The sequence below is a fragment of the Sparus aurata genome, chromosome 3 (genome assembly GCF_900880675.1).
Source record: "Sparus aurata chromosome 3, fSpaAur1.1, whole genome shotgun sequence".
In the NCBI taxonomy this organism is placed as follows: Eukaryota; Metazoa; Chordata; class Actinopteri; order Spariformes; family Sparidae; genus Sparus; species Sparus aurata.
The window spans coordinates 19,300,046-19,320,262 of NC_044189.1; the positions used below are offsets into that span (position 1 = coordinate 19,300,046).

The 20,217-nt window shown below is 39.2% G+C and overlaps 1 protein-coding gene across 1 annotated transcript in view; it reads right to left on the bottom strand.

Annotated features, from left to right (window-relative positions):
* Window positions 1-20,217, bottom strand: part of thsd7aa (thrombospondin, type I, domain containing 7Aa) — a 185,206-nt gene that overhangs the window by 116,216 nt on the left and 48,773 nt on the right. Inside the window, exons 2-4 of the mRNA XM_030411820.1 lie at window positions 12,682-13,888; window positions 6,677-6,925; window positions 2,092-2,273 (exon numbers count right to left, since the gene is read on the bottom strand). Coding sequence (XP_030267680.1) covers window positions 2,092-2,273; window positions 6,677-6,925; window positions 12,682-13,888 — 1,638 coding nt within the window. The remainder of the gene's footprint in view (window positions 1-2,091; window positions 2,274-6,676; window positions 6,926-12,681; window positions 13,889-20,217) is intronic.

Genomic DNA, 20,217 nt, shown 5'->3' on the forward strand with positions numbered 1-20,217 from the left:
CTGAGCAGATGATTCCAGAGCCCATAAACAAGTTTTCTTGTCTGCGACTTGGCACTCACAGATGTTTTTTGAAGCTGTTATAAACCAGCCTGTGTCAGAACATGAGCTATTAAAAATGCTATAATTTACACCACATGCCTGCTTTGGTTTCTGTTGCTAAGATAATGATTCTTGCTACCTTAATCTTTCCAAATGTTGTTTGTTTGCTATTTGAGCTGATGACACCACCAGATTTGAATTCCGTCTAATATAATGATTCCTTTGTAGCTGCAATACAGTGGGACTGGAATAAATCTTCGGATTATCAAGGCTCCTAGTAAGTTACTATAAAGCACTATTTGGGAATGAAAGCAGTTTTTTTCCGTTTTTCTTCTAAATCAGCCTGATTACATGCTAAATTATGCTGCCACTGTTCTTTGGAGCAGTCTTCATTTATATGAATTATACAGCCGTGTCCAACAAAAGTCATACATAGTCCTAAATGGTTTTTCCAAATTATGTTTGATGCCATTTTTCCAATTCAGACAGATTTACTGAAATCATATGAAAGTTGTCAAGGGGACGAAAAGCAGGACTTTGAAACTGTAGATGGGAGTCCTTTGTGGGTCTACAGTTGAAAGGATTATAATGTAAACTTGGTTTTCTCATGACTACATAATAATATTTCAGATTTCTTCATCCTGACGGAGCAGTTCCCCGAAAATGAACAGTCATCATCTCCTCAACCCCATGCTTGTGGAAAGTCAGGTTAAGGTTAGTAGTACAGAAAAAATTTTGTGAGCTTCACAACAAAACAGCATTGCAGCATTCTCCTGAACGAGTAGCTGGGGACTTGAATAAACAAATATTCAAACAAACAAATGAATACGTAATAATATGGCTGCATATCAAGCATAATACAAGACTCTGAAAGCCCTGAGATCCCAATTTGAAACTGAGAAGATGTTATTCACACCATTTGTTAACCAAAATCCTCACTGTAGCTGCTAAAAGCTTTCTTTCTTTCGAAATCAATTTGGGACCTCATGGCTTCCATGGAGCTGTATGGAGCTATTTGATGTTTGTCTTCGTTTGTTTTCTTCGGTTGTTCAGGAGAACTCTGCAACACTGCTCGACTGTAGCCTCAGGAAATATTGTGTGTTTTTTTTGGTGGGGTGAACTATTCCTTTACCATCAACTTAACCATCCACTCCTTGACCATTAGATACATATGTGCTGTTTATATAAGCAACCATTAAAAAGGTTTCGTAAGTTGTCACTACATACCTCGAAAATGGTTAATAAGGGATTCGTTTTGGGTTGCCAAGTTGTACAAAAAAATCCTTTTGGAAAAATTAAGCTTTGTCAGTCATTAATGCTCAAAGGTTTATATCAGTCAATGTGCAGAAAAGTGACCAACTTGAAAAGGTGCTGTAAAATCTTTATAATGTTTCTATAAGGGAAGATACAGCAGTGTGTTAGTGGAATTCAGTCATAGTGACCTAGTGACCTGTAAAAAGTACACCCAGATGGCATCAATTCGGAGCCAAAGCTACACACACTACGTGGAGATTTTTTTTCACTGACTAAGTATAGACATAACAGAAGCTCATAGTGTTACATTTATTGAGGTATATAGATATCTCTGCAGTCTAAAAGCTACATATAAAATCTGTATAGTATTTGGAATAGCAGAGATGTAATCTCAAGGTCAGCAAACTGGTTTCAGTGGTTTCCATCCTTGGCTGTGCACGAAAATCAGAAACAGATCAACCACATGGAACACACTTCCAAGACTGACAGCACCTACTGAGAATGCATCATATTCAAAAACAAATTTCTTTCATTTTATTCCTTAATTTTTTTGATTGCATGAGGACAAATAAGTCTCAATGTAAGCCTTTAACGCTAAATGCAGAAATTATACTGACCATAGGTGGCTAATGCAACACTAGCACCTCCAAATTCTACTACATTTTTGTTTTTAGAATGATGATTTCTTCGGTTTTGTTGCTGAAACAGATACTGCTCATACCAGAAAATACTGTCAGCAAGGCAGCAATACAAGAGAAAAGGACAGATGACAGAAGAAACGCATGCTGGGAGAATCACCTTCTTTGCTCATGAGCGAGCTCAAGTTAGGCGGTGTGTCGGCGCTGCTCTGGACACAGTAAACCTCTCGGGTCTGAATCCCACCTCCACACAACCCCGTCTGGTTTCCACGCCGACGGTCCTGTTGGCTCAGCAGCACATCCACCCTGCACTCTGTCCACTCTGTAGTTTTCCAGCTGTAACTGAGAACAGAGGTGGACACAACAAGAGTTACTCTTACACAGCAATCAGCCCCATGTATATATAGTTTTGATTATCTATACAGTTTAGAGTTACAGGGACATTGCACATTAAGAACATACACATAATAAGCAGAGAAATAGATTAAAGCTTGATGTGGGTATTATTTATTAACAACAACACACTTCCCCACTATTTACAATTACACAGTTCACATTATATAATAGTTTTATTATACAATGTATATTAGTGTATTTCTTGCCTTTTTATTGTATTGTTTATTTTTTACTATAATTATTGATTATTGTAATATTACTGTCCTTTGAAATAGAAATGTCTCCATTTGCGGTATATATATATATATATATATATATATATATATATATATATATATATATATATATATATATATATATATATATATATCTTATGTTATTACTTACATTTTATGAAATGGATAAATGACACTTAAAGTAAAAAAAATCTAATTGCCACATTGTACCTGTTTTCTTATGAATAATGAAATTATCTATAAACCCCTAAAGGATTTCAGATAATGGAAAATAAAATGACCATACATAGTGTGCCTGGCTTTTTGCTGGCACTGAAAAAGATTGTATGTGCCTGAGTGAGACCAGAATTGGCGTACACATTTCTTATTGTAAGAAAGACTTCTTATGTTTTGACCTTAGATCTCTATTTACGATACACCTCAGAATTGCTATTTAAACCAGAGGGCTCAGTGAGAGCTCTCTAAGACTTGTTTTTTTTTTTTTAAGCCGACCGGGATTGTACTTTTCATTCATAGATGGGTTTGTCTCTGGTTAGTGAATTGGCAGCAGTCTGCTCAAGCAATAATGCATTGTGTTTTCACCCTGAGGTCAGAAAATGTTAACCCTGCCTCCATCTCTACTGATAATGGAATTCATTTGAGGTTGCCAATGAAAGGCTCCATATTCATGAGAAGAGTCCCCCTGTCTCTGTCCCTCTCTCTCAGTTGCTTCTGCACTGCTGCAGGACAATGAGGCCCCTGGGAGAGCAATGCATTTTGGGGCTTTAAATTGCCCAGATGGGGACACACAAACAGCATATATATGGGAGATTAGCAGATTAGCAGATAGTTTTATAGTTAGCATCAGGCCTTTATCTATATAACCCACCTTATTTCATTGGCTATTGAACTGCACTTTGAGAGAACTTAAAGGTAACTGATTTTCCCTCCTGGGTTTAGTGGCAGCATGGTGGGGGTGTCATCAGGGTGGGACAGCGTGGCAGATAGAAATCAAACAGTGTAGCAGCTTCCTCTTAGAATACTAATTATTTCTATTTATTTAGGATAACCCCTTGAGATGCAGCATCTCGTTTTCGAGGGGGTCCCAACACAGATACAAAGATAACACAAAAAATACATTACAATAATACACAACAGACGGAAAAACACAAAAACACACTGCTCTACCACTTCCACAGCCCCCATACCCCACCCACCCCATCACACACAAACCTACTTAAACACGTACATACATACATACATACATACATACATACATATATACATATAAGCATACATACATATGCGTATACATGTACATACGGGTGTAACCACATTGCAATAGAGTGCAACATCAGGCAACAGAATACCACAGCAATTTATGAATAGAATAGTAAAACAAAGAAAAACTCAGAAACAATATCAAAAACATAAACAGCTTGTTCTTAAATGCGAAAATAAATTTGATCTGAAGATGAAAAAGGTGGTAATGGACTTTAAAGAGGAAGGAAGCTTATACCAATCAGATGGGGCTTTGAATTTGAATGACTTGCGACCCATTTCTTTATGAATTTTAGGGACTGTGAAAAATGGATTAGTCATATGTCTAAGAGGGTATGGAGATGTATACTGGACCAGGAGCTGTTTTAAGTACGGTGGAACAGTTAAGTGGATACATTCAAAAAGAAACAAGACCCAGTGAAACTGACGCCTGGATTTTGGATGAAGCCAATTGAGGGCCTTGTACATACTGCAGTGGTGAGTTCTGAATGGACATCTCAAAACAAATCTGCATAAGGAGTTATGTAAAATATTGAGAGGTTTGAGGATGGAGTCAGTGGTGTTTTGATAAACAACATCAGCATAATCTAGTATGGGTTGTGAAATGATTCTTTTCCTGACTTGAAATGAGAAACAATTAATTGAACGGTAGAGAGAACCCAGACAGCCATAAATTCTTTTACAAATAAAATCAATATGTGGTTTAAAAGTAAGCTCAGGGTCCATCCAAAGACCAAGGTATTTAAATACATTTACTCTCTCTAGTGGAGTTCCATCACTAAAATGTATAAATAACTCAGGTAAGTGCGATAAGCCATATTTTGTGCCAAACACCATGCAACATGATCTTTTCATATTGAGATCAAGTCTATTGTTTTTAAACCAGTGTTGGACAATATTAAAATCTTGTTGCAAATTGTACTGGATTTGTGATATGTCAGGATTAGAATAGTAAATAACAGTGTCGTCAGCATGAAGATGAACATGACAGGTAGTGCACAATTGGGGTAAATCATTAATAAAAATGGAAAAAAGAAGTGGACCTAATATGAACCTTGTGGGACACCCATATCAACTAACATTTGACTGGATTGACAACCATTGACATAAACATATTGATGCCTATTGTGGAGATAAGAATTGAACCAAAGGACTACATTCTGATTCAGTCCAATATGATGGAGTTTGTCAAGGAGAAGATAATGGTCAACCATGTCGAAGGCTTTGGAGAGATCAATAAAAATTGCACCTGTAAGTTGGCCAGTATCAGATGCTGAAAACAAATCATTTGTGAATTTAAGAAGAGCTGTAGTTTTGGAGAAATTAGGTCGGAATCCAGATTGATATGGCGATAAAATGTTGGCTTGAGTGACATAATAAAATAATTGACGAAAAATAAGTTTTTCAAAGATTTTTGCAATTACCGAGATTATAGAAATAGGTCTGTAATTATTTACCTCTGTTGAGTCTCCACCTTTGAAAAGGGGAACAACTCGAGCACACTTCCATACGGAGGGAATACAATGTGTGGACAGGGAAAGGTTAAATAAATCAGCCAAAGGATACATCAATATGTGAGCAGCAAGTTTCACAAATTTAGGTTCTAAACCATCTGGACCAGCACTACAGTTCTCTTTCATCTCACAAATGGCATTGTAAACGTCAAGAGGCATAATTTTCCTGAAAGAAAACAGGCTATTTAAAGCAGGGGGAATAACATGTTCAGCCATGGTATAAGGGGTAGTATGCAGTGTACAAGAGACAGATGAGAAGTGTTCATTGAAGGCATTAGAGATGAGAGAAGGATCAGAGATGGTACTATTGTTCATATGAAGCTGATTGATAGAGCTTTTGCTGCCTTTGTTAAGAATACTATTCAGATGACTCCAAAAATGCAGAGGGTATAGAATAATTGTATAGAATACTCCATTTATGTGTTCCTTCTGGCACTGAGCCAGACACAATCAATTTCCTCTACTTATACACAGAAACCCCAACAAGCCCCTTCCACTGACCTCACCCACATCACCCAACCAGCCTCACTCTGTCTAGGATTATTAAACCTGCAGTACTTGGCAGTAATGAGTTTGTCATTTTCTCACCCCACACTGTTAACATAATTTAGGGAGGCATACGCTTTAAGTCATTTTATTCCATGTCAGGTTACTGGCTAATGTAACTGCCACTGTCTTCTGATAAAACACACACACATTGTTGGATAAACAGTAGATTGTCAGGTGACCAAGTCCCTGTTATGGTGTTCTGTCTACGGCTTGAGTTTTCCCCAGAAGTGTCCATGTTTTTAACTTTACCTAAAAGACAGGCGGCTAAGTGAAATAATACAATGTAGCAAAAGAGGACCAGGTAGCAGGACCTACCCATTAACGTCTCAATCACATTGAGCTAGTTTTGGACACTAGAGATTAAGCTAACAATAGTATATAACATGAGCGATATAGCAGTAAGATTACACATTAATGCAGCAGTAATAGTAATTCAAAAACATCAGATATAAAAACACACTATGTATAACAAAGACTATCATTATGATATATTGTCCAACAAACTGGAAATGTCCCTGGTTTTTACTTCAGAAATCCAGTAACATTATTGTGGTGGGGTCATCTTTAGTAAAATAAATTGTATCAGGCACAATAGTGCTTTAGCACTATGACATAAGCTTTAACATAAGCTTGATACCATACTCTCAATGATGCTTAAGATACCGTTCAGTGTTCAATGTTCAGTAACCCTAACCCCCAATTACAAATGTCCTTTTAGCAAAATTTTCAACAGAAAAAAACAAAAAACAAAAAAAACAGATGACTCTTTCTAACTTTGTCCAGTACTTACACAATGCAGGGTGGAACTCCATCTCCCTGGGGGCTGCAGGGCTCCTTCTCCTCCAGCTCTGGACAGTCACCTCCCTCACCACTTGGGAACTGGCTCACTTTTCTGGTGCGAATGCGCTGTCCATTGGGCCCGTTGGGGTCGTAGCACTCCTTGGAGCAAGCCGACCATTCAGACCATTCAGTCACATCGCAATCTTTAGTCATGACGCAGGCCTGGAAGGTGACTGGCAGTATCTCCTGAGAGCACAGGCTGGAGATGAAGGAAAAAGACAACATGAGACAAGAAAATAACTGTAATACTGCAGAGAGTTCTAAAACAGAGTCTATTAACAACATCCTCCCCAAGTTAATGTAACTGAGAATGGTGTTTTACTGATTATAAAATAAGATAGCAACTGTATTTATCCTGAGAGAAACTGTTGTGCAGTATTTGCAGTAAAAGATAGGAAGACTACAAATACTGTATCTAGAGATAAATGTTTCCCATAAATAAATGTCATGCCTATGTAATTACTGCAAAGGTTCCAAGATATGAGGGGTGGATGATAAAAATGAATTGAAAACTAATAGTGATATCAATCAAATACATTTACTTTTTAATTAGAAAATATCTTTCTGGAGATTAAAAAACAATGTCACTTTAACATAATATGTGTTATATAGATATGTTACTCATCAATTAAATATATTTAATTTTAGAATGAATTATTATTATATCATGTAAATGATATCACTGAAAAATTGCTGTCTATTGAATCGTTTTTGATTGGTGGATTTTATTAATGGCCACAAGGTGGCCTTGTTGATACCATGCTTTAATATGCACATGCTCACAGAGAACTTGTGCACAAGGTTTCATTTTCAAACAACAAATTTGCAAAAATATCATGTTAAAAATAACACTGTACTAATTTACACTCTGGTGCAATGTGGCAGTATGTACAACTTTACTATATTTGGTTTCAATCAAATTTAGCATTGAAGATATATGGTCTGTCCAGTGCACGCCTTCAAAATTTTGATAATCAATTACATAAAAGTAGTAAGTGATTTCAAAAGATGCATTGGTTTCGTTCAAGTTCATTGCGGCAGCAATCACACAACCACAGAAACACTCAGGCCACTCATAGCTGTATACTGTTGTTACAGAGTGATGCTTTTCTTCTTCTACCACATACATGTTGGCTGACACAGCAGCTTACAGAGAGCATTTTAACAAGACAACAGTCAAGTTTAATGTTGACCTGTTATCAAGTTACTCTTAAGCAACAAATAGTACCTTCATTTGGACTGGTACCTTAATTTTGTACACTGCTCTTTGCTAAAGACAAGCGTGTTGTAGCCTAGTGAATCTGTGTATTGTGCTTGTCATACACCAGCACTAAATATTATTTTCACATTTGCGTACACTAATCTACCCTTAGATACGCAGCAAGATGCAATGTAATGCAGAGCCCAACCCTAGAAGGCTTGAGGTGGACATAACACAGGAGAGTGCCATACATTCAACAGTATATAAAGGCAGCAAAAACAAAGTAAAAAATAGCAATATTTAAAATGGCTCTAAATTCACAGAGTAGATTATAATGAACCAGATAGTAACTGTATTGTAGGGATTACAGAGATGCAAAATACTGCAGCACACCCTACAGCTATCTTTTGTCTGAGTCAGTTGATGTGATAAATTTACTTTGAAAGTTGTTCATTTCAAATCCAAACAATAATCCATATTTAAAGCGGCTGCTTCACAGCACCATGCCACTGTTTGATAATGGATTTGCTGTGCAGGAGAAAGGCACTGGTTTGTCTGTTTTATAGAGGGTGATAAGCCATTTGGGATAACGCATAACTGAGCATAACTGCTCACTGGCAGAAGCGAGGGCAGTAGTGTCGGAGGCAGTCACTGTGTCCCTCTGAGAAATATTGCAATTTCTTGGCAAAGCATCCTCTCTCCTAGCAACAGTCAATGTTTAATTATTTTATCTCTGACCACCGGCTTTTAGTGAAATGAGCCATTTCATTTTTGTGGCAAGACTCAACCAAACCTTAATCATAGAGGTGGCAACACAGTTTTCATATGATTGTCTTAACACTCACTTAAGTAGTTTTTGAATGCACTGACAACCTATTTTGTAAAAAAATAATCTCATTCTCAGTCATCTAAAAGTAAAAAGCTTGTCCTAAGTTAGATGTTAGAGAATGGATCACGAGTCATCAGTTTTCTCATGTGAAAAGAAAAATACATACAAATGAATCAGACAATACGGGAAATTCAAATATATATCCACTGCTGATTAGGAATCATCCTCTGTGGACCATGATAAATATTTCAAATTCCACTTGTTGCAACAAATACTCTAAAGTACACAAGAGAATACATCATTTGTCAGTACTTACCAAAACAAGCCATTTCAACACCAAGTGTTTTTCTTGGTGAAAGGGTAACTACACCAATTTTAAACATTAAAGTGTGTTTACGGGTGCAAATGCAACCTAAAAAAGTAATATAAACTCTTGAGAGGAAGCTGCATGTAATCTAATTAAATACCTATGATGTTCATATAAAGCATTTTATCCAATTTGTTTGATTATTTTGTTTGTATATTTCCTTCTCCACCGGTGTTGGTCAGTTGCCATTAACACAACAATATATACCAACAACACCAACATGACCTAACCTCATCACAGAAAAAAATCACAAAAAGGTGAAAATCACAACAATTCTGGATGTACTGACAACTACAGTTATGTAAAATGAGAACACGTCAGTTCTGTGAGCTTTTGGCAGCTGGTTGAACTTCCTAACTTTGGTCTATAAATAACATATGCCTGGAGTCAAAAACAATGAAACCTTGTAATATTTATTCATGCAAATACAATATTTAAATATAAGTTTTATAGAACAGAATCTTTGATAGAGGCACAGTGGGTTTTGCAGTTCATCATCATTTTAAAGCTAGGAGCCATGGGGATAATTAGCAGTTTTATCCACAGAATAAAATTGGAAATTCCAATAGTGATGGCTCCAACTGTAAATAAACTTGATCCTGAGTTTGGGCCAATATTAATATGCTCATCACTACCCATTAAGCCTCTCTGGAGCATCTAGCCATCTGTGGAAAGGATTAGTATAGATCTGTGGATCCCTTTTGGAATTATATTCCAAAGCTGATATCAATCCTAGTGTGGGTCATGCAAATATAATATTCAACATAAATACTGCAAAAGGAAGTGGCATTAGCTTGAGGTTTGAATGATTTATGAATTTTGACCTTCTCCCAGGCTTTAAAAGCAAATGTATAACAAGTGCCTCGACTTTCCCAGGATGTAATGGAAGCTGCTCAGAGGCCTCTATTAGAGCTGAGCCAAGCAGTCAGACAGAATGAGGCTATTCATCTCCAAACAAAGAGCATGGCTCTCAGATACCACATGGACATTGACCTCACTTGAGAAAAACATGTATAGAGCCTATAAATTATCGGATGGATCTCATAATGGAGCTTTGATGGGTGTGTCCAGTGTTACTGAGCTGGGAGAGGCTGTATTGTATGTACTCTGAGGAAGTGGAATACATAACACAATTGTTTCCTTTCAAATCTCAACAAGCTTTGACTAAATATTAAATTCAAATGAGCAATGAGGGTGACAAAGGTGCACAAAGAAAACAGAACTAAAACTGAATTCTTACAGGTTTTCACAATGAATACCGTGTTACTGAGTGCTATGAGCCCTGACATTTGAAGCTACTGAGTGGCACAGACAGTGCAGTGAGCTGGAACTTGCACTGGTCTCACACAACAAACATCCCACAAGCCTCCCTCTGAAAATGTCAACAAGCTAAACAACACAGCTCGTCAACAGGCAATAAAAAAAAAACACCCAAATAAATCAAAACATGTATGCATATAAGAAAAGCAGTAATCATACTATGTAAAGTAAGAGTAAGAGAAAGTATAAGAGATTTTTAGATATGTTTTTTAACTTGGCAAATCGTATCTGTTTTGCTACGGGCCTTTATTGACAATGTTTTTATTGTTCAAATGCAACAATTCCTTTATTTCCTACTGAGACATTTGTGCATGGCAGGTTTGGCAGGGTTCGAGGTTATGACTAAAGCTGCAATATGTAACAAATTTTGTTGAAAACATTCAATAATTAACCCAAATTATCTAGAGAATGTGAATACGTAACAGTTTTGAGGTTGTGATATCAAAAACTACTGACATCTTTGAAAGTGGAATACTTGCAGGGCTGTAGCCATGATTCTATAAATACTGAGGTCATGTGTAGGCCTACTATAAGGAGCAACATTAAAGAGGAAAAGGAATTAGAAACTCTTGTAATCAAAAAATCTTTTGCAGAACAATGACCCGGAAGAGACTGACTGATCTTGCATGAAATACTTTTTTATTGCCTGGTATTATTCTTCCTTTTGAAGCTTATTTCAGACCAAATGTTTATAAAAATTAGCCTAGATAAATGCCAAAAATGGCTATTGGTATGCTATATGGGTATTGTAGCACAATTATGAGGTAAATAGTTATGACTATGAGATTTTTGTCTCTTAATTTCCTATTGAAATCTTCAACCAATACTTTCATTTCATTATTTACTTTCGACTCTTTATTATTTTCATATCGTAATTTGAACAGTTTTTTATGTCGTTACTATTGCTTTTTACAACATTTAGAATTTCTATTTCATAATAATGACATTTATCTAATAATTTTGATTTCTTTCAATCTCATTTCTAACTTTTATCTCATGATAATGACATTTTCCCCCTGAAAATTATGATTTATCTTGGGAATGTTTTTTTATCAAGCTTAGTTTGTGTGTTATTCTTTTCTTTAACTGGCAGAAATGGGCTTCCATATGTATCACAGCCTGGCAAGAATCACTTTTGGATTAGGTGATAAGAAATGGCGGACAGTTTATTCAAAGCTGCTGCTGTGCAATGTAACTATTGACAAAAGGTTTTTCCCACTAAGAACAGTTTTGCCACTGAAATTGACTGACTGACTCTGTGTACAAATCCTGGATATATTGTTAGCTCACGTCCTAATCACAGATGCTCTTCTGTTCCTGTACTATAACTCTACGCGGGTTGTTTTGAGTGTTTAGGTTGGTGAAATGCAGCCCTTCAGCCCTCTCACACAGAGTAAATGAAAGGACAATACTGTATGTGCCCAGCTCATTACATGTCATATAAGGTAACAGTTTAGGAGGGCACACAGCATCATCCTGCTAGTAGGGCAGTCAGATCAGATAACAACTTCTGTGTTATGTGTAGCCCTTGAGGGCATGGAGGATCTTAGGTATGTCATTTAATCTGAAGGACTTGTTGATATGTTCTTGTGATTTGTCATGCTAAAACCACCAGTCTGATGTGATGCTAAATGTGATTAGATGGGAGTCAGATTTTATTAAAGGCCACAATTATGTTTCGTTTTGCATGGCACTAGAAGACATGGTCATTTCTTTGACTGGCAGAAATCATGCTAGAGATTTATACACTTGAAATTCTGGAATAACATAGTAATCAGCCTCCAGTGTGGGCAGATCCAGACAGCTCTTTTCCACAGTCACTTTCTCTCTCTAACACCGCTAACAATTATGCCATGAGAAGAAGAAGCCTGTGCTTTGGGATTTTTTTCTGTATTAACTGCAGTCAAGGCAGGCAGTATAAAATCCCTACAAAACCCCTAGACACCTAACCCTTACCGTTTAAAATCACAGACCCCCCACTGACAACATTCAATCCTGTTTAATCCAGTCCTAATCCTAATATTACAAAATCCTGAGAGGTCTAATGCCAGAATACTTACTACGTACTTTAACCTTGATAAATATGCAAAACCATTATTCCAGTCTTAATGCTGACACAAAACTATTATCCACACTAGCTCCATATACTCACACAAAGGTATTACATAACAACACATCATTAAACATAACAACATGGACAAGAATAACGGCTGTGGCGTGAAGCATGAGGATACTTACCTGAGGGCCTCAACATTCCCACTCTTATGCACACAGTTCACTTCTCTGGTCTGGTAGCCAACCTGCAGATCCCAGAACTTTCCTCCCTGGCGGTTCTGTCGGTTCCTGTTCCTCTTCTTCTTGATCAGTTCTTTCGTCTCAGGATCTTTCACCTTACCCTTCTCCCTTAACCTCTCTCGAACTTTCTCTCTCATTTTCTGTCTTTTCTCTTTGTTTTTCGCCTTTTTCTGACGTTTTGGCCTGTCGGCCTGTCGAGATGGTCTGTCTGGTTTTCTTTGTGCTTTGTCCACTTTTCTGTTGAGTCTGGATGGTTTGTCACCATCTTTGGACTGTTTACCACCCTCCTTGGGCCTTTTGTCTCCATCTTTGTGCTGTTTGACACCTTCTCTGGTCTGTTTGTCCCCTCCTTTGGACTGTTTGTCGCCCTCATTGGGCTGTCTGAGACCCTCTGTGGTTTGCTTGTCATCTCCTTTGAACAATTTCTCATCCTCTCTGGGCTGTTTGTCGCCCTCTTTGGAAAGTTGATCACTTTCAGTGGATAGTTTGTCACTCTCTCTTGGTTCTTTGTCGGCTTGTCTTGCTTGCCTTGGCATCGGGACAGAGCAGGGCCCCCAGGGTCCCACTCTGAGGCTGTAGAGGCTCTCCTCTCCCTCACAGGACCCTGGTTGGCATGTCTGAAACTCAGTCAGGTTTGGGCAGGCTGACCCGCCAAACAGTGGTGGAGCCAGAACAAAACGGATCCGGTTTTGTAAACCCATTCCACAGGACTTAGAACAAGGAGTCCACAAACTGAACTCAGACACCACACAGTCCCGAGGACAAGGGATGAGACATGCCTGCTCAAGACGTGGTCTAGGCTCAAAGTATTCACAGATTGCATCCTCCGCAGGCTCGCCGTTTGCTTTCTGAACGCAGCCCACCTCCCGGGTCTGGATGCCCTCCTCTCCCCAGGTACACACAGCAGGGCGCTGCACCCCAGAACTGCGCATTGATACTGGGACACACTGGTTCCAGGCACCCAGCTGCCAGTCGTACATTTCTTTGTGCCAGTCACACACTCTGAAGCAGCTCTGCTGGTTGTCCGGTCTTTCCGTCTGGTCGCAGTTGGTGTGTAGTGTGGTCCAGCCCTCAGAGTGTGCACACCATACTGCTCTGCTCTGGCTGCCACCAGGTCCACACTCACTGCCCATACAACGACCCCATGGACCTGTAAAGATAACACAGAGATCAGGGAAAGGTCCAACTGAGACTGAAAACAATATTATTTCTTTTAGGAGAAATAATCGGTTAATGCTCATCTGCTTTTCTATAAGGATTTAACTCCAATGCATTACAAGCATGTAGTCATTGAAGTTATAGCTCAGATCTGAGAACATAGCAACATCACAAAGGAGTTTAAAACAAAGCAAGCAAAGAAAAATGCACAGTCAAGAAGTCAGCCAATAAGCCTTGAGGAGCTATAGAAAGAATCCCGCCTGGAAACATCAGAAACTGTCATGGTTCCCGCATGTTCTAGGACAGGAAGGCTCTACAGCAGGTGGTTAAAAATTGTCCAGAACATCATTGGTACAATTTTGGCAGTATTTTACTGTTCTCGGGACATAACAGGGTATCACAATCCTGGAGAAAGATTGTTGAGACTCATTACCAGGTCAGGAGGAAAGTGTCAACACTTAATATGGCTCTAGAGGGAAAGTCAAACCCTCAATGAATCCACTGAAAGTGGTGGATCGACCAAACCCACAGACTGCTGCATAAAACTCCCTGTGAGAGTAGCCATGAAAAATACACCTGGGCCATAGCTGTCTATCACCAGATAATACAGTTATTATCGCTGTAGTATAAGTCAGAGGCTATACTAAAAAGTGTTTTATGGTTTCACTCAATAACTTTACGATACAGCCATGAAACCTGTCAACAGAAGAATGAACATGCTGAATTAGCTTACAGCTGCAGGCAGAGGGTCTGGATCAATACACATCAATAGAGGTAGCAAGAAACTGCCCCAGACACGAGACAGCTACGGTCACAGATCTCACTGACCGCCATTATCATCTTCGGCTGGAGATGAGGAAATACACCGCAGGAAGAATAGGTTTTCTGAGGCACACCGCTTATTTAATGTAACATTTAATGTGGCATATACTGTGTCAGTGATGAGATGGAGAGTTCAGCAATCAAAACAGCCATAAATTGATTTTCTAATTAAGAATATAGACAAAAGGCTACATGCTGCAAGGAGGAGTAGCCAACTAGACAGGGGTTTTCATCCATATCCAGCTATCTAAATGGGCCAGTGTGTATAGCCATAAAGTATACGCTTCTTGGCAAGCAGTATTGTCTCAGCTCCACACAAGTGTTCACTATAATTCATGAACATGCCACTGAATGACATGGTTATATTAGGACTGATAGTGAGCTCAGAAGCTAAAGGAGGCTGGGTTGTACTCACAGCGATCTACCTCGAAGAACAAGGAGGCATGGAGACTGGCACTGTGCCTACATGGCTGAAACTCAGGATGTTATCATACCCCATCTCCTTTTTTATACTGCAAACACCCATCAGCAATACCCCGACTTTACTAATGAGAGACTTTAAAGAATTATGAGGGAATTCCCTGTCTTTATTAAAAACTTTTTTTTGCAAAATAATCATCATCACTTCAGAATGAGAGCAAAATGAAATAAAACACATATACTGACTAGACTATGATCTTAATTTAAAAATAATCTGTGCTGTCTAGTGTCTGACCGTTAATCTCTGCCAAATTTAGCACAAACTGTGGGCGGCATGTTCAAGATTTTTTTCAGGCTGCGTTTACACATGTAAATGCGATGTGAGGCGTGAACATGATTTTAAACTCCAAGTAACAAGCAGTCTTTTCAGGCATAGGAAAAGGAAAGGATCTTCAATAAGAGGAAAAAGAAGATGAAAGTGAAAGTCCTAGACAAAACATCAACAGTGAGGACAGAACAGGTTATAATTGGCCTAGGGTCTATCATGAACATCTTTTAGTGGACTTCCTCTCTCCTCCCCACATCCCCATCATTAAAGTATGAGCGTCCTCTGCTGAGACAACTGGTTTTGAGTGCACACTTCCAGCAACGCACTTTTCAGGTGATGGTTCTCAGATTAACAGTTTATCCCTCCTTCTTAGTTACTGTGGCTATGCCTGTTGGACTTTCCATTCAGGCATTTAAGCAGTTTACCATGATAATGCTGGCGTGTTGAGCAAGCAAGATTTTTATTAGATTTTTTAGCCAATTTTAGACAAAACCAGCCTCTAACCTTAGCTACTGATAACCTTTTGGCAGAAGATTGTATTGACTGTGGCTAGCTATCTTATTTTTGTTAGCTTTATCGATTGGTTTAACTAAAGCCCTTTGGGGCACCATGATGCCCTCAAGGTAGTCAAGTTGTAGTCTTTTTATGCATGTTGGTCTTAAAACAAGGTGTTGTCAGGCGTACTGATGGCAGACTGCTATCTTGAGGCAACAAAAAGTGACAGTGACCAAGAAAAAAAATAGTGTGTTTCCTGCTATTTAAAGTGTGCATTATTCAGATAGTAAGATGCGCATACACAGGCGGGTTCACAACATGTGCACGCATTTTATGAGAGGGGATGCTTTCAGTTGTTTAAAACTTTTCCACAAATGCATGTTTTAGCTTCTTAATAGATATTTTTAGACAGGATCTCAGAATTTATCAGGAAAGCTGCTTCACGGCAAGCTATTTTACCGAAGGTGTGTGTGACCTTTCGATGTGTAGAAGAATGCAGGACATTAACTAACATGAAATACTGACCGATCGTGTCAGCGAGTCAGGATTTCGAACTAATCGATTAAGTTAATCAGCTGGTCCTCATGCACGGATGCGCATGTTAAGGGAGAGATGCAGATATCGGTACTGCTGCTGAAGGACCGCTGCCGGTCATGTCACAAATGTTTTCCTCATTAACGACATATCGCACCCCTCTCGTCCCACAGGTTATTGATCACTATGATATTCATGACCCGTACTGCCTGATCCACAGACTGAGATGCACGTACACACAGAGAGACAAGCAGCACTACTCCTCTTCCACAGAAAAATATCATTGTATTTCTTCATATGCAGTCAAAGAGAGTTGTTGATGGTACAGAAGATTCAGAAATAGTGTGGCAGAGGGTCCAGCAGTCGAGGGCAACATCCCCGTCATGGCGTACCTGGTGTAATTGGACACAACACTTGGACTGATTTACCTTGCACCCAAATCACACCCATGAATAATTTAGAGTCTAAATACAACTCCTTTGCACCATGTGCCTTAGTTTTGGCCAGATCATCCACTGCTTGACAAGGAAAATGGACTTGGACATGCCCTAAGCTTGTGCTTCAGACTTCGTGCCATAGATCGCTTAAAAAAGACTCTGTGTATATGTTGCTTAAAAAGGAGCCCTTTGTTTCTACAGAGCGACTGGGTCATCTTCCAAAGAGTAGGCCATGTCGCACCTTCATGTCAGTAGCCCAGTAAAAAACAAACCAAATACTGGCTCTACAGAGGGCCTCTCATGTTTTTTGCATTTTAAGCAGCTTATGCAACTTATTCATACATACTGGATCCTTTAATGCAAGTAGCAGGTAGCAAGTTTCTCTACAGTTGAACCACAGCTGCTATTGTACTGTAAACCAGTGGCGGTTCTAAACCAGTTTTAATAGGGGGGCCAGGTTGGAGCCGGCTTTTTTGTTAGGGGGCACATACAACCCTGAAAAAAAGATAAATGCCTCATTCAGACAATACAGTGTTTACAATTTCAGCAATTTTGATTGGGTAGTAAACTGCTAAGACATTTTATTTCTGCCTTTCCCTTCAAAACAAAATCATTGCAAGAAATCTGTCATTGTATTATTGATGCAGACTCCCTGTCGGGGGGAGGGGCCACAGGGGGGTCCAGACTCAGAGTTACGGGGGCATTGGCCCCTGTTGCCCCCCCCCCCCAGAACCGCCCCTGCTGTAAACGCTGAAAAAGCTTTAAAATAAAAGCTTTAAAGAAGACACAACCCACCAAACTCTTTAAACGGACAACAATTTTAACTGATAGTGAAACAGTCTCAGTTTAATACTGATGGCACTGACATTCATAAGCAAGAAAAAGAAGAAGAAAGAAGATTCAAACTTTTCCGGAATGGATATATCATACGCAATAGGAAAACTATTTTTATTGTGGTGTGATAAGGATAACTGGAGGGGTCTCAGCCTGATTGAAGAAACTGCTCTGTAGTGTGATGGTAAGGTATGGCACTAAAAATAATTTTACTTTGTTTTGCTTTGCTTTGTCCATGGAGGCCAACTGATTCAACAAAGAGTACCCTGTAGCAGCTTTACATGCTGCGAGTCTTGCTAGAGGCCCAGGAACACTGCTTTAGCATTTGGAGAAATACAAAGCAGGGCTACTGGTGTATTTTAGCTACACATATAGTACATAAATAACCACTCTAGCAACCTGCAACGACAAGAAGAGCAAGTTGGAGGTGGTTAGTTCATCTAAATTTGAATAAAATTATGGTAGTAGCTTCCAAAAGTCTTCAAAATCCAATTTTCTTCTATCTAGGTTTTAATTTTATTTGAATTATTAGTTCAGTAGATAGAAAAATAGAGCGAATACATTTAAAAACCTTTGAAGCAAGTGAGCAATATCTTTACAGTTGCCTCAAACTCCTTTAATATCCACTCAACTGAACTGAACTCAACTTTATTTATAAAGCGCTTTAAGCAGCCATAGCTGGAACAAAGTGCTGTACATGAAAAAAAATAGAACATGAAACATAAAACATAGGAAACAAAAAAAAAATAAAAACAATAAAACAATAAAAATGTTAAAACAATAAAAACAATAAGACACTAAAACACTAAAACAAGAGCAGAGTCTCATGCTGGGTTGAAAGCCGAGGAATAAAAATGGGTTTTAAGATGCGTTTTAAAAATGGACAGTGAGGGGGCTTGTCTGATATGGAGCGGGAGGACGTTCCAAAGTTTGGGACCGGCAATGGAAAAAGCTCTTTCCCCTCTGAGCTTCCGCTTAGACCTCGGTACCTCCAGGAGCAGCTGGTCAGCTGACCTGAGGCACCAAGCAGGAGCGTAGGGATGGAGCAGCTCAGAGAGGTAAGGCAGGGCGAGACCATTTAAAGATTCAAAAACAAATAAAAGAATCTTAAAATGAATTCTAAAATGCACAGGCAGGCAGTGGAGGGAGGCCAGAGCCGCTCGGACCAAAAATCATCACTTCTGTCTTCTTTTTATTAAATTTTAAAAAGTTCAGTGACATCCATGCTTTGATGTCTTCAAGACATAAAAGAAGTGGTTTCAGACAGGCGTTTTTCCTTTTCAGCGGCACATAAATCTGACTATCGTCATGTTTTCTCAGGATGGAACCCAGGGGAAGCAGATACAGAGAGAAAAGCAGAGGCCCTAAATTTGAACCCTGTGGAACCCCATATGACAGTGGAGCAGAGCGGGACTCAGAGCCACCAAGGCGTACACACATAGATCTTCCCTCAAGATATGATCTAAACCAATTCAGGGCGCTACCACTAATGCCCACTAGATGCTGCAAGCGGGACACTAAAATATTGTGGTCCACAGTATCAAAAGCTGCAGTTAGTTTCCAGCAGGACAAGGATCACGTAGTCTCCAGTGTCAGTCGCCAGGAGGATGTCGTTGAAGACTCTTAATAAAGCTGACTCCGTACTATGCCTTGTTTTAAAACCAGACTGGAAAACTTCCAGGATATCATGCTCATCCAGGAATGACTTTAACTGAGCATGGATGACTTTTTCCAGGATTTTTTAGATAAAAGGCAGCTTGGAGATAGGTCTATAATTGGCTAGCATACCACGATCAAGGCCAGGTTTCTTAAGCAGGGGTTGCACCACAGCATGTTTAAAACTTTGCGGGACAACACCAGAAGACAGGGAAGGGAATACCTCTTTAAAAAAGTGAGGCGGGACAGTGTCACAGGGAGAGCCTGATGGCTTAATCTGGCCAACCACATTTTCTAAAGCCATCAGAGACACAGGCTCAAACAAATCAAGCACAGCTGAGCAAAGAACATGGTCAGAGGGGTATGCAGGTGTGGTAATGAGAGCCCTTGCAGTAGCAACCTTATCAATGAAGAAATGCAGGAAGCTATTGCACATTTCAGAGGATTCCTCTGTGCACGCAGGCTGAGGTGTTCCAAGAACAGATTCGATGGTTTTGAATAACACACATGGGTTGTGAGAATTTGATTCAATGATGTTTATCAGAGATAAGTCCACATAATAGCCGTCAGGCCACAGTTGGAGGGCAAAAGGTGTTTTTCAGCAGGCCTGTGGCCTCTGTAGCTTGCCAGCAAAAGAAAATTGAGATCTGTGTGAAATGATTTCATTCCTCAATTACCGGATGGCTCTTTTTGGACACACCCTGAGACGTCCAAATCCCCCCCCTACTTTTCACATAGTGCCAAACAGGAGATTGGCAATGGCATTTACAGGGATAATGGAAACCAGTGTGAGAT